Source organism: Denticeps clupeoides, chromosome 19 (genome assembly GCF_900700375.1).
Source record: "Denticeps clupeoides chromosome 19, fDenClu1.1, whole genome shotgun sequence".
NCBI classification, from domain to species: domain Eukaryota; kingdom Metazoa; phylum Chordata; class Actinopteri; order Clupeiformes; family Denticipitidae; genus Denticeps; species Denticeps clupeoides.
Window position 1 is genome coordinate 8975835 of NC_041725.1, and position 15236 is coordinate 8991070.

At 47.2% G+C, this 15236-nt stretch overlaps 1 protein-coding gene across 1 annotated transcript; it reads left to right on the forward strand.

Annotated features, from left to right (window-relative positions):
* The first annotated feature begins 10343 nt into the window (after nucleotides 1-10343).
* Nucleotides 10344-13596, forward strand: LOC114769367 (extracellular calcium-sensing receptor-like). The gene is made up of 6 exons (XM_028962313.1): nucleotides 10344-10582; nucleotides 10678-10972; nucleotides 11184-11993; nucleotides 12115-12342; nucleotides 12442-12565; nucleotides 12683-13596. The coding sequence occupies exons 1-6, from the start codon at nucleotides 10344-10346 to the stop codon at nucleotides 13594-13596; spliced, it is 2610 nt and encodes an 869-aa protein (XP_028818146.1).
* Nucleotides 13597-15236: the final 1640 nt, after the last annotated feature.

Sequence of the window (15236 nt, forward strand, 5' to 3'; positions counted from 1 at the left end):
TTAGCTACTTTTACCAGAACATTGCATTATAGTACATTACAGACTGCGCACAGTTCACCTGTACTATGTTCAATTAAATGTATAATTTTTCACATTATTAACAAGAAAAAATATTTATATAATAAACATTGACGAATTTACCTGTATAAACTTTTGTATGTATAATCTTTTCATTTATTTCAAATATTTCACATACTTCCATATATCAACATTGTATATACTCTTCCTCACGTAGCTCCATTTGGATTGGGGACATGGTCTAGACTAGGTATCTTTGCTTCTGGCAGCATCTGTTGAAAGCCACCATTCTGTGTTCCAAGCATTTCAGTAAGTAGACCATGGGGTTAATTCGCAACATTATCAGTGTTTTCAGTCTTAGATAGATGCCCTACATTGGCCGTTTTTAAGCATTTTATTAATCAGTTACTGTAGTAGTTAATTTGATAGCAACACAAAACATAGTTGACTGAAAGCAAAATTAAATTGTCCCTCTCTGTATTTATGTGCTTGTTTAGTTGATTTCTTTGACGTATAGTTGATTTGGGAGGAGCCTTGGGCAGCATTTGTGCACACTATATGGTGCACAACTAAGCCCTTTCATAAAGGCTGATCTAGAGCCTCTGCAACTCCTTAGAATGTAAAATTTCTTTCCAGTTAGGAAAAGGTTCAGTTGACCACAAAAACCTCAACTCTGTCCTGTTCGGGACCTACCATCCAGTCAGGATCAAATGTGGGTTTGTCTCAGATGGTGAACTTTTTTGTTCTCTTCCTACCATATCATACTAACGTTGTTTACAGTACAGGCCAAAAGTTTGGACACCTTCTAATTCAACGTGTTTTCTTTATTTTCATGACCATTTACATACAGTAGATTCTCACTAAATGCAAATGAACACATGTGGAGTTATGTACTTAAGTAAAAACTGTTCCTCTAGCAGTGCCCAAGCTTGTTTTTTCATCTGGACTTTCTCAGCCTCTAACTTAGACAAGGCTTTGCACAGGAAGCAGCCTGCACTCCGCAACAGCCCATTTTGATGACATCACAATGTTTATGGTACTCCTTCACCGGGTCTTGCTATGAAATCTGTTTCCTCTAGTGTGCTTCCTTCATGTGTCTTTCCCGAGACACCCAGTTTTCCCACACAATGACAAGCTTGGTAGAATCATAAGAAATTACTCAACCATGTCAAAGATTGCTGCTGATGATTTGCCTTGCTCCAAGTGCAGTTCTATTCTATTAAACCCATTCATCAAAGTACGAGTACTTACCAAAATAGACAAAACCAACATTTTCTTTTAGTCAAACCCAATTAATAATTAAAAGAAGGTTATCTTATCATTATATTATTGTTACCTTATACAGTGCATCTGGAAATAATTTTCCACTTTTTCTTTGTCACGTGACACCGCATGAAAATGCAATTTGTCTGTCTGATTGTCAGGATTGACGGCAGCTGTGCTCAACACCAGTGGCCAATCCTGACGGCGCATAAATGCCGGATATTTCCGCCCCTTCCAGGTCTCCGGCATTTTCGTGGACGTTAGTGCACGTATAGTATGTAAATGTGTATTTTCAGTTCTGGCAATCGCCACACGCCTACGGGTTAGTTTTAGTTTTTCTTTATTGTAGTTAAATTGTTTTCGGCCATCGCGCCACAGTTTATTTGTATTTATTGTTTGTGTACTAATAAAAACCCCTTCCCAGCATGTCAGACCTCTGCGCTTCCTTCCCCCGTAAGCCCGTAGTTGTGACAGAATGCCGGAGACCTCCTCAAAAGTGCAGAGGTGGGAAGCAGAGGAGAAAAAGCGCCACGAAGGACGCAGCCCGGCGCGGCGAACGCGGACGCCAGGGGAGAGACGCGACACCCGGAAGCGGCAACGTCGGCGGGTGAGTGGGCGGAGTGAGGACGTTGCCGTCGGCAGCAGCGATGAAGTGACGTTGGCAGCGAGCACAGAGGATGCGACCCCCACGATCTTCGCCATGTCGAGCCAAGAACTCTGCGCTCTGCTGGCAAGGCTCCCCGTGGACTCGGACGACACAGACGACGACGAAAGCACGGGAGACGCGCCCGTCCATGATCGTCGCGAGGTCCGTGGGAACCCATGTCACTTCCAGGGGGGTGAGAAGCGACAATGGCGGCGTCCCTCCAGCGAGGAGGTGGGCAGGCTCCAGCCCGAATGGCCAGAGTACTGCCCATGGGAGTTGATCGCACCCTGGGTCCAGGATGTCCGCAGGGTGGAAGACCCTCAGAGTCACAGGTGGGAGGACACGGATGATGTGAGCGACAATGACGTGGATTTTTGTTGGGCGGTTGGGGCCGGGATGGCTCCACCCAGCGCGTGCGTCCAAGATTGTCGCAACATCCGTGAAGACCCACGTGACTTCCGAGGGTACGAGGTAGACACGGACTACGATGAGGATCATGCCGATTGGGCAGTCAGTGTCGGGATGGCTCCACCCATCGTGCCAGTCCAGGATCGTCACGAGGTTTGTGGAAACCCACATCACACCCAGAGGTGCGACAACAGCGAGGAGGAAGACAGCGATGTGGGGGTAAGCTGGTGGAACAGGGCGACAGGAGGATCCAGCTCCGGTCGCCGACCCGCCTTCCCTCTGCCCGGACGTTCCCCAGCTGATCGGCAGCGCAGCACCAGCGCCCCCGCATGCTGGAGAAGATGTCCACCACCCCCCACGCCACACACCTACCACCATCTCCACCAACGAGCCCAGCCCCGTGTGGGAAGGCCCAAGGGTCCCGGGACCCTGCAGTGGGGCAGCAGACACAGATGAGATCACCACCATCCTCACGTGTCTGATTGGATCAGCATGGGGCTGGGGCGCAGCCCTCTGGCAGCAGGGAGAGACCGACAGAAGGAGTCTTTGGGACTTCCAGCAGACACTGAGGGCGGAGTTTGATCGGCCTGAGCCAGGGATCGAACTCTGCCCCTCCACCACATCCAGCGCCAGTCAGGATCCGGGGCAAGAAGACCCAGCACTGGTGGGCGACGAGAAGGTCGCTCCTCCCGAGATCCTGGCTGTGCTCCCTGAGGAGGTCCCGGAGAGCCCAGAGAGGGAGCCAGACGACCCTCTCTTCTGTCTGTCTCTGTCTGTGTGTGTGTGCGTGGTATATGTGTCCGTATGTCGCCCCCACTTCCCCCCTTTGCGTCCACCAGATGGCGACCCAGCCGCGGAGCCGAACCCCAGGGAGGAGGTTCCTGACCCGAATGTGCTGGTCCAAGGCGAGGTGGACGAGCCCAAAAGTTCCCCTAAGTCCACCTGGGGGGGGTGCTCCCCCAAAGAATTTTTTTGGGGGGTGCAGTTCGGGTTGGGGGCTCCTCCTGAGGGGAGGGTAGGTGGGGAAGTGATTGAGCTGGGTCCTCCAGTAGCCGGTGAGGAGGGCGGGCCAGGCATGGGGCTGCGTCCGCCTCCAGAGGGGTGGAGCACCATAGAGCCCCCGGGTAGGCATGAGGACCCAGCTGTGACAGGCAGGAAGAGGGCCTGCTTGTCCCAATGGACGCAGAAGGGGCTAGCCGGATGGTCTGGCAATAGTCCCAGAAGGCACCAGCCTGGGACAATCTCCCTGCGCGGTGCAGGGGGTGACACAAGACATGTCAGAGGGGACGTGTGGAGACAGGGTCCACACGTACCCAGATGGATCGGCCCTGATTATTGTGTGCAGGTACGAGAGTCCGGGGCCGCCATGTGGGACCACGCCGGGGAGCCAGGCCGAGGGTCCGGGGCCGCCATGAGGGACCACGCCGGGGAGCCAGGCCGAGGGTCCGGGTCCTCCAAGGGGAGGATACAGCAGGGCAGGAGCCCTGTGGTTGCCACCGTCCGCCCCGCCACCTCCACTGATGGTACTGCTGGGGCTCTGAGGACGTAGCCCTTGGAGGGGGGGCTCTGTTAGGATTGACGGCAGCTGTGCTCAACACCAGTGCCAATCCTGACAGCGCATAAATGCCAGATATTTCCGCCCCTTCCAGGTCTCCGGCATTTTTGTGGACGTTAGTGCACGTATAGTATGTAAATGTGTATTTTCAGTTCTGGCAATCGCCACACGCCTACGGTTTAGTTTTAGTTTTTCTTTATTGTAGTTAAATTGTTTTCGGCCATCGCGCCGCTGTTTATTTGTATTTATTGTTTGTGCGCCACATTGTCCATGCCATCTCCTGCCAGGCTGGTTCTTCCTGTTGTCCTGCTGAACTTCATGCCCACCACCTATGCCTGGCAACACAACTTCCTTCTCGTGCGGCACCACATCACGGCAGTCGACGGCCAGGTGGTAGGATCAGGACCCATTACCCATCAGACCATACATCTGATGTTCCAGATGGACACACATGCAGAAATTATTTCATACCTCGTCACACCTATTGTCACCCCACCCATCATCTTGGGCTATCCATGGCAGCCATCCACAAACCCCATCTCTCCTGGTCAGCTGACTTACTGCAAGATTGGGGCTCCAATTGTCATCGCCAATGTCTTCCTCCTTACCAATCACACCACCTCCTGCTCCATCACAGTCTCTTTTATCAGTTACTCCATGTTATCACGACCTGGTGTCCGTCTTCAGCCCCACTATGGCAGTCCAGCTACCACCTCACAGACCAGGAGATATGGCCATAGTCTTGTTCCTCAGCACCACACCACCCAGTGAACAGCAGGTTATGAAGAAGTTAGTGGACCTGGACCAGCCGTCCTTTCACCTTGCCTGCGGTCGTCTGGTTCTGGCACCTGTCCTTCAGCACCCTGCTCTCCCATTCATCATCGAAGTGGACACATCAGATTTGGGCGCTGGTGCCATCTTGTCTCAATGAGGGCTTGATCAGAAATCTGCTACTTCTCACACATATTCACACAAGTTTACTCTGATGACCGAGAGCTGTTAGCAGTCAAGTAGGCACTAAAGGAGTGGCGACACCAGTTATACAGCAGTGGAACCCCCTTTCTGGTCTGGACCAATAATCAGAACATGATCACCATCCGGCAGGCAAAATAACTCAACACACCGGCAAGCGAGGCAGGCGTCATTTTTTAACAATTCAACTTCCATCTAACATACTGGCCCGGCAATCAGAACATCAAAGCGAATACCATCTCCCGATAACACTGACCTGACTCCAACCCATCCGGCCCAGCACCAATCTTGCCTCCAGCATGAGTCGTGGGTCCCCTTTAGTGGTCCTTTGAAACCCATGTACGTGAAGCACAGGCCGTCAACACAGGCCCTTCCACCGGGCCACCTGGATGGGTCTACATCCCGGAACGTGCCAGCCAACAGTACTTCAGTGGGGACACTCCTCCACTCTCTCTCCAGACAACTGGGCCATCAACAAGCTTCCTCCTTTATCCCTCGGGCCCATCATGGCCAACCGACGGCTTACGTAAATGCATGTCACATCTATAACCAGGCCAAGAATCCCATGGCCTCTTCAACTGCTGCCGGTGATATGCTATGCATATCAACTTGCCATCTTTAACCACCAGGTTCCGGGAAGGTGGTGTCAACTCCACTACCCTGCAAACCACTACCCAGCTTGACCCTCAACAACCCGGACAACCGCGCTTCTGGGTGTGTAACTGGGTGTGGCTCTCCACTCAGAAACTCCACCTACAGAGTAGGTCTTGAGCCGGTTCATCCTGGAGCCTGCTATCATCTTGTAGTACCGATGGCACGCCGCCTCCACTCTGCATGGGAATGCAGAATGAGTGATGTAACTGCATTTAAACCAGCATGCACCTGTGGTCGGTGCTCTGTCATTGTTTTGTTTACTGTTTCGACTTGGCGAAGTAAGAATGTTCTTACTTAAAAGATGAATCCTGCCCTCTTGTTTATTCCTTGACTGTCATGTCCAACGTGCCTCCAGCCCACCAGAGATTGCCAGACCAGCCAGGGAGACAACGATCTGGAATAGAAAATGGAAGTGGGCAGCGGTGAGTATAAAAGTAAGGTGACTCCGAGGAGACGCGCCCGCTCATTGAATGAGATTCATCACCAGAGACAGTTGCTCACTTACCTATGCCCCAAAGACCACGACCCGTGAAATACGACCTTTGCCTGCCCCCAACTTCGAGAATTGCCTGCCCCTGTGAAACCACCACAGAACTCCGACTTGAACTTTCTGGCCACGACTTCTGCCTGTCCCTGACCTCGTGACTGCCTGATCCTTCTGTTAAGACGTGATTCCATGCTCCCCTACCTTCCTGCCGCCCAAGACGTCCTCCCGGACCATCCTGAAACCCACCGTCTTCCGGTTCTCCTCGACCCCGGTACTTCCCACAGATCCCGAACTCACTCCCCGCCGCGCTGCAGCATGTCCACTGCTTCCTCCTTGTCCTCATTCCCCGCCAGTCTCTCCCTCACAGACCAAGCGCCTCCGGTCCTCCTCCCTAGCTCGTACAGTGTCCTCTCCTGGTAGGGCTGCCTGTTCCCCCTCATCTAGTATCTCTGCAAGTGCTTCACCGGATTCCTAGCTGCAGCACGTTGCAATCCCGGATCACCAAGACACACAGCTCCAGCAACAGCGCACACTTCTCCAGATCAGCTCCGCTCTTGCTGACCTGTCGGCGCAGGTCTCAACCTGGTGGTCCCAGTCCTTCAGGCTCCCATGCCACCCCCACATATGTCTGTCCTGGCGGGCCTCGCACTGCCACCGCTGTACAACAATGGCCCCAAGAAATGTTGTGGATTTACCACCCAGTGCCGTCACATACATTATTACGGTCACATACATTATTACGTGGCTGACAGTACGCGCGCAGGACTGGGTAATGCCGCCGGTGGAATGACAGCGGCGCACTGCATCACTGTGACTTATGTCGTTACTCCAGGGAAATCAGAGCATGAGCGATTACGCAATTGAATTTTAAACCCTGGCGAACGACAGTGAGTGGACTGATGCTGCTCTCCCCACCGCATTTTACCAAGGCCTCCAAGAGGTGGTTAAAGATGAGATGGTGAACCGCGATCGGGGCAACACGTTATGCTGGTCACGTCCATTGATCGATGTCTCGCTGAGCGCGACCAAGAATGGTGTAACGACGCCCCTTTCCCTTGCACTCCGGCCTGATGCTCCGACGACTTCACCCCCCCTTAGACCTCGACGAACCCATGCAGCTGGGCCAAGCTCAACCCCTACTCACTCCCCAGTAGTGCAGCCGACGAGAAAGACAGGGACTGTGGAACATTTGGGGGGGTAAGAACCATTTTAGCGCTGGCACGATATCGATCAGAATCCACCAGAGCTCACCCCTGATATAAATAGTCAGAGCTTCTGCCACAAAGCTGAAAAATTTAGCTCAAGTGCAAACATGACCAAGGATCTGTGTGCCAAGCTTGTGCCATCATATTCAAGAAGAATTCAGAATCACAATTATGTGTACACTTTGTACAAATAATTAATGTTCACGAAAGTGCTAACTTACATGTCATGAAACATTGCTTCTCGAATGCAGAATGTTCTTCATAAACCGTACTGCAATATCTGAGCCAGCATCCCTGTCATGCAGGTCTCAAACGCACGCATCAAAAATATATTAATATTACTAGACACATGTATGAACACATTATATTACATTGACAGCAAAAATATCCTACATGAAATAGTCCAGAAAATAGGGACATTTTGTCTTCCTCCTCGCTGTTGTCGCACCTCTGGGAGTGACGTGGGTCTCCACGGACCTTGTGATGATCCTGGACGGGCACGATAGGCGGAGTCATCCCGGCACTGACCGCCCAATCGCCGTCATCCTCGTCGTAGTCCATGTCGACCTTGTACCCTCGGAAGTCACGTGGGTCTTCACGGATGTCATGACAATCTCGGACGCGCGCACTGAGTGGAGCCATTCCGGCCCCGACCGCCCAACGAAAATCCACGTCATTGCCGCTTACGTCATCCGTGTCCTCCCACCGGTGACTCTGAGGGTCGTCCACCCTGCTGGCATTCTGGACCCAGGGTGCAATCAACTCCCATGAGCAGTACTCTGGCCATTCGGGCTGGAGCTTGCCCACCTCCTCGGTGGAGGGACGCTGCCATTGTTGCTTCTCACCCCCCTGGAAGTGACGTGGGTCCCCATGGTCCTTGCGACAATCGTGGACTGGTCTCCAGTGCTTTTGTCGTCGTACGTATCGTCCCAGTCCACGGGGAGCCTTGCCAGCAGAGCGCAGAGTTCCTGGCTTGACATGGCAAAGATCGTGGGGGTCACATCCTCTGCGCTCGCTGCCCATGTCACTTCCTTGCTGCTGTCAACGCCAACGTCTTCCCTTAGGCCACTCACCCGCCGACATTGTCGCTTCCGGGTTTCGCACATTTTCCCGGGGGTGACGTCATCACGCGGCGCCGCGTACCATGGCTTATCGGGGAGAAAGCTCTCAACCAGAACGTTGTTGCGTCTCTCCTCTGGCGTCCGCGTTCGTCGCACCGGGCTTTTCGCGGCGTTCCTTCTCCTCTACTTTTTTCCTCTGTGCTTTTGTCGGGATGACATTCTGTCACGCCGGCTTGCTGATGAGCGAGAGAAGCGCAGAAGCAGGACATGCTGGAAGGGGATTTTATTAACAAATAAACAATAAATAAGGCCAACTTAATTTTCTCTTTCACTATGGGTTATGCGCCAAAACACAGAAGACACATTTCGTTGTGTGCACGGTGTGCTGTGTATCACAATGACAACCACTATACTTTCACTTTATCACTTTCAATGGTAACATTTTCAGTCTTCCAACTAAGGGTGTACTCACACTAGACACGGTTGCTGTGAACCGGGCCCAAGTACGATTGTCCCCCCTCCCTACTCCCCCTCTGGCCTGCACTCACATAGGCTTTCAGCATTCGTGCCAGAGCACGCTTACGTCATTATGGTGGGAGGGGATTCAGGATAAATAGGAAGAGCAACGCTTTCGCTTAATGCAATGGAGTCCATCGCTCTGGTTACTTTGTGGCTACTACAGAGTCGTTTGGTCCGCAGTGGTCCACAGCCCTCTCACAGCCAGTTTTTATCCTTGTTTCGGCACTGCTCAGTTTTTCTTTGGTATCCACGATGAAGAAGATAATCCCGTATTTTTGCGAAATATATCGGGAGTTTTTATGCATTTTGTCCAGCTGTTCTTGTATGCTCTCGATCTGCCCAAATTTCCAACAAACATTGCACCTCTGCCATAGACCAAAGTGACCCTTTTCCCACCATGTTGGTTTTGGAACGTTGAAAAAACGTGACATGACGCTTACTGTTAGCTCTCACACTTCATGCGAACCGTGCCCGAGTACAACTGAACCGTGCTCTGGCACACCTCTTCCAACTGGACCAGGGCCGGCTAAATGAACCGCGCCCGGGCACGGCTTGGAGCACTCACACTAGTCAAATGAACCATGCTTTGCCAGTTAAACACACTCGGGCAAGGTTCAAACTGCCTAGTGTGAGTACACCCTAAGATAGTTCACATGTCCCAAACGTCACAAAATTCAATGTGAATCATCGTGGCCACGCCCATTAGCATTTTTCATGTTAGCATGCTAGCATTAGAATGGTAACATGCAAATATTTCAACATGTTTCAAGCGTCAACAAATTTCACATGACCATGTGACCATGCCCTGTTAGGATTTTTGATGTTAGCATACTAACATGCAAATTTTTCAACATGCTCTAAAGGTCACCAAATTTCACGTGGCATATTGTGACCATGATGCGTTAGCATTTTTGAGGTTAGCATTTTTGACTCTTTTTTTCTCTCTCTGCTTTTTTTATTTTTTTTTACTAATTTTGTGAAATGAACTAATTTAACGATGACTTCACTCTTTCCCTTCATTCTTTCATCCTTTGCTTGTCTTTTAAGCTTTGATTGCTTTCCAAATATATATATATTTTTTATGTATACACAACTCAATTAATGTTTGAACAAACTAAATAGATACTCTTTAATATTGCTAGCAAGAGCATCTGGGCAGCTTTATTGAGGGCGTCTGTAGAAAATATGAGTTTAGTATAGGTGATGTTGCTCAAGGCACATCATGCTGTTTATAAGACGCTTAGGGCAGAAGTGAAAATGAGAACATGCCACTTTGAATAAAAATGAAAATACAGACAGAACAGTATGAGTGACAAGTTAATAAAAATTCATAACTATCATAAAAAGTATTATTTAACAGAAGACTGTGGATGTGTCCAGTATATATCATTTCATGGATTCGTTTAAGCATGGAGAGAAACATGGATTATTATAATGAGTTCATGACTGGTTGAACAGATGATGTTAACCACACCTCACATAAACATTAAAAGGGTGAGGATATATAAATGTGTGAGATGTAAAAGTGTCCTGTCAGCTACCCTCCTCAGAAGCAATGTGGAAATCAAAGCTTGCAGCTCTGACTGTATTTGTAGTCAAATGGGTACTTGGTTTTGATTCAGTGGTGCTAAAAGCAAGTTCTTTAAGATGCAGACTGCAAGGCATTTCAAAGCCACCTATACTGTCCAAGGAAGGGGATTTTGTAATTGGAGGAGTTTTCTCATTCCACTCTCAAGTACGCACTGTGCAACACAACTACACCAGACAACCTGAGCCTACGCAGTGCATGGGGAGGTACGTAAAGTTGAGTGATATGTATGAAAATATAACACTTTATTTTTTAAATGACATTTTGTTTCTATATATATATATATTTTTTTTTTTTACAGATTATTGTTAACAGGTCTAAGTTTTGCACGTGCCATGGAATTTGCCATCAAAGAAATAAACAGCAAACAAGATCTCTTGCCAAACATTACATTAGGTTACCAGATACACGACTCTTGTACTGTCATTCCTATGGCTGTGAATGCTGCTTTCCAGCTCGCAAATGGACAAGATGCTGAAATTGTTACAGATGCTTCTTGTCCCAAGGTGGCCAGTGTTGCTGCAGTTGTTGGAGATTCCACTTCAGCATCAAGCATAGGCATGTCGCGAATCCTTGGACTATTTGGAATTTCTCAGGTAACAGTATTTCTCTATATATACAGTAACACAATTTTTCTTTAAAAAAATAAAAATTGTTCAATTAAAAAATCTTTATTTGTCCTTGAGGTGCAAATGTATAAATATGGATCATATATTTATAAATATGTAAAAATAAATGGTGAATTCATGTTAATGAACTAACCTTTCATTTGACTCACCTACTCTGTGACTATTTTTTTTATTTCAGGTGAGTCACTTAGCCACCTGCTCCTGCCTGAGCAATAAGCAGCAATATCCTACTTTCTTCAGAACTGTGCACAGTGACAACTTCCAGGCTGCTGCACTGGCCCATGTAGTAAAATATTTTGGCTGGAAGTGGATTGGAGCTGTTCGCAGTGATTCTGACTATGGAAACAGTGGGATGGCATCATTCCTGAGAGTTGCAGACAAGGAGGGAATCTGTATTGAATACTCTGTAGCTTTTTTTAAAACAGATCCTCAAAGCAAGTTAAAGCAAGTTGCTGAAATTATACGTCATTCTACTGCACGTGTCATTGTGGCATTTGTGCAAGGTACTGACCTGCGTGTCTTGTTGCCGGAATTAATAAAAGAGCCTCAACCTCGACTTCAGTGGATTGGTAGCGAGGCGTGGATGATAGAGCCAGATTTGTTAAATTTTGGCCTGTTTGCTGGTGCCATTGGGTTTTCTTTTGAGGCTTTTGCCATGCCTGGATTTCGACAGTTTCTTCTGGACCTTTCTGCCATAGAAGCATCTCAGACTTCTTTGGTAAAGGAGTTCTGGGAGGACACTTTTGGCTGTAAGCTGCAGGGAGAAATAACACAGATGGGCCTGGAACAAGGAGTAAGAGTGTGCACTGGCTCAGAAAATTTGAGTAATGTGAATAGCTCTTTCACAGATACATCACAGATGCGTGTTGTAAACATGGTATATAAGGCTACTTATGCCATTGCACACGCTCTACATGGTGTTGTTTGTAACAGTAGGCAACAAGCTTCACCCAAGTGCAACAAAAGCATGATTTTAGAGCCACATCAGGTATAATATATATAAAACACTAAGACGTTGTCAAAAAATATAATATATTCCAGTATAATTTACATATAATGCATAATGTTATTACTTGTTTTATTTATTTATATGTTTGTTGATGCCTCAGGTTCTTCAACAGCTTAAAAAAGTTAATTTCACAGTTAATGGATATTCAGTCATGTTCAACAGTAATGGAGACCCTGCTAATGGGGCTATATATGAACTCATCAATTGGCAAGTATCTAAAGAAGGGAGGCTTCAGTTTGTGACTGTTGGTCATTATGATGCCTCTCAACCCAAAGACCATGAGTTACGCCTCATCAGGAACATCACCTGGCTAGATGGGAGAACAGAGGTATGATTCAGAACTCATAATGTAATTTTAAGATGTCACCCAGAATTATGGAGAATTGTTTTTTCTGCTGTGATGTACATATATTTTTGTAAATGTAAGGTCCCTGCATCTGTGTGTAATGAAAACTGTCCTCCTGGTACGAGGAAGGCAGCACAGAAAGGAAAGCCTATCTGCTGCTATGACTGTGTTGCATGTGGAGAAGGAGAGATCAGCTATCATACAGGTATTACAAACTGTTATATTTGTAGAAGAGGGTTAATGCTCTACATTCCAGCCATTATGACTATCAAAATCAAAATTAATACATGTTTACCCGATTTACGTTTTTCATCTCAAATAGATTCTCCAGACTGTGTGTCCTGTCCTGATGAGTTCTGGCCAAATTCACAGAGAGATAAATGCCTGCCTAAACCAATTGAGTTCCTTGCATGGGACGAGGTTCTTGGGATCATATTAACTGTTTGTTCCATTACAGGAACTTGTATGGTTATTGCTGTGAGTGGTATATTCTACAGACACAGGACCTCTCCCATTGTCAGAGCCAATAACTCTGAGCTGAGCTTCCTGCTGCTCTTCTCACTGACTCTGTGTTTTCTTTGCTCTCTGACTTTCATTGGTCGACCTACAGAGTCATCCTGTATGCTGCGTCACACTGCATTTGGGATCACATTTGTGCTCTGCATCTCTTGCATATTAGTAAAAACTATTGTTGTATTAATGGCCTTCAGGGCTACACTTCCAGGCAGTAATGTCATGAAATGGTTTGGTCCTCCACAGCAAAGAATGACTGTTGTTGGTTTTTCATCAGTACAAGTCCTTGTGTGCATTTTGTGGCTGGTGTTGTCACCCCCATTTCCCATTAAAAATATGTCACATTACAAAGAGAGAATCATTCTTGAATGTAACCTGGGATCTGCTGGGGCTTTCTGGGCCGTGTTGGGTTATATTGGTGTCCTGGCTGTCTTGTGCTTTGTTTTGGCTTTTCTGGCTCGCAAACTGCCTGATAACTTTAATGAGGCCAAATTCATCACATTCAGCATGCTGATATTCTGTGCTGTCTGGATCACCTTTATCCCAGCTTATGTCAGCTCTCCTGGCAAGTTCACTGTAGCTCTTGAAATATTTGCCATTTTAGCCTCTAGCTTTGGATTAATGACTTGCATATATTTTCCTAAATGCTATATAATTCTGTTAAAACCAGAGCAAAACACAAAGAAGCATTTAATGGGGAAAGTACCTTCCAAATCACTGTAAAGTCTATTTCAGCAGAGGCTTATTTTACTAGCACCTAGCATTATAGCACAAAACAGACTGTGCACAGTTCATCTGTACTATGTAAATGAGATGTATAATTGACAAGAAAAAACTGTTTGCTCATAATAAACGTTGAGGAATGTATAATGTAATCTTTTGTATGTAAAATATTTTCATTTATTTTAAAAACGTCATATACTTATATTGATATACTTCAACTTTTGTACTTTAAGTTATCTGTATAAGAACATTATACACATTTTTATATACTCTTAATCACATAGCAGAGGCGGCCTAGCGGTTAAGGAAGAGGCCCTGTAATCAGTAGGATCAAATCCCAATCCGCCAAGGTGCCTGAGAGGTGGTATTGAACCGCCCCCACACACTGCTCTCTGGCCGCCTGTCATGGCTGCTCACTGCTCATTAAGGATGATGGTTAAAAGCACATTTAGTTGTGTGCACCGTGTGCTGTGCTGCAGTGTATGACATTTACTTGTGTTAAAAAAGAACCGTGTAGTGGGGAGAGAACAGAGTGTAGAAAAACTCTTTCTCCCTCCACACAAAAGCACTGTATTCAACCACTCCAACTTGATGTTACCTGGCAGAAAGAGGCATGGTACAATAGAGGTTAAAAATGAACAGTTTCTACTTCATTAACACCGGTAAATAATTATTGTAGTTACATGTGAATATTGAATGTAAAATGTACCAAGGTTACAGAGAAAACAAAAATGAGAAGAAAGAGTAAAGTGGGAGAGAGAGAGAAAGAGGCAGAGCCATGAAAAATAATGAGATGATAGAGCAGGCTCGAAAACCAGAAAATCCGGTTTTGATGGAAAGACAGCTGGGAAAGAAAAGAAGAAAAAGAAGTCTCTTCCCCACATGTGAGCAGACCTTTATACCCCTGGCCTACAGGAAGTTGTCACTGGCCTACAGGAAGTTGTCACAGACCAATCAGAACCTGTTGTTTCGGATGTCACGCCCCCATCTGGGGAAGACAAAGAGAGTGGGCGGTCCTGACGGCCGACACTTCACATGTTCGGCTCGGGGGCCTCCCGTCTGTGCAAGACAAAGAGGGTAGGCGGTCCCGATGGCCAACACTTCACACATTTGGCTCGGCAAAAGGCTGTCCGACAACAGGCATGTGAAACAGAGGTGTTGAATCTTCATGCACAACAATTTGCACAGGAATGTCACATTTCTCATTGTAGACGATGCCCAATCTTACACTTGTCACTTTTTCACTTTCACTATTGAGGTGTTCATGTAGTAATTGTTGAGGAGAAATTCTTTGACAAGATATACCTTTAAGATTTGACCACTTTAAGCATACCTCCATTGATTTGCCACACTGCCTTTCCTCCAAATTCGCTTCAGTATCTTCCCTAGAAGTGGGAAGAGCCTTGGGCAGCATTTGTGCACACTAGAGTTCATTTTATAGAGGCTGATCTAGAGCCTCTGCAACTGTTTAAAATGTTAAATCTCTTTTCATTTAGGAAAAGGTCCGGTTGACCTCTGTCCTGTTACTTCCATACCATACCATACATTCCCTTTGAAAAAAGTTATGCCAACTAGGGTACTAAGGTACTAGGCCCACTTGAAGCAGTGGTTATCTTTCCACACTGTCAACTGTTCCTCCA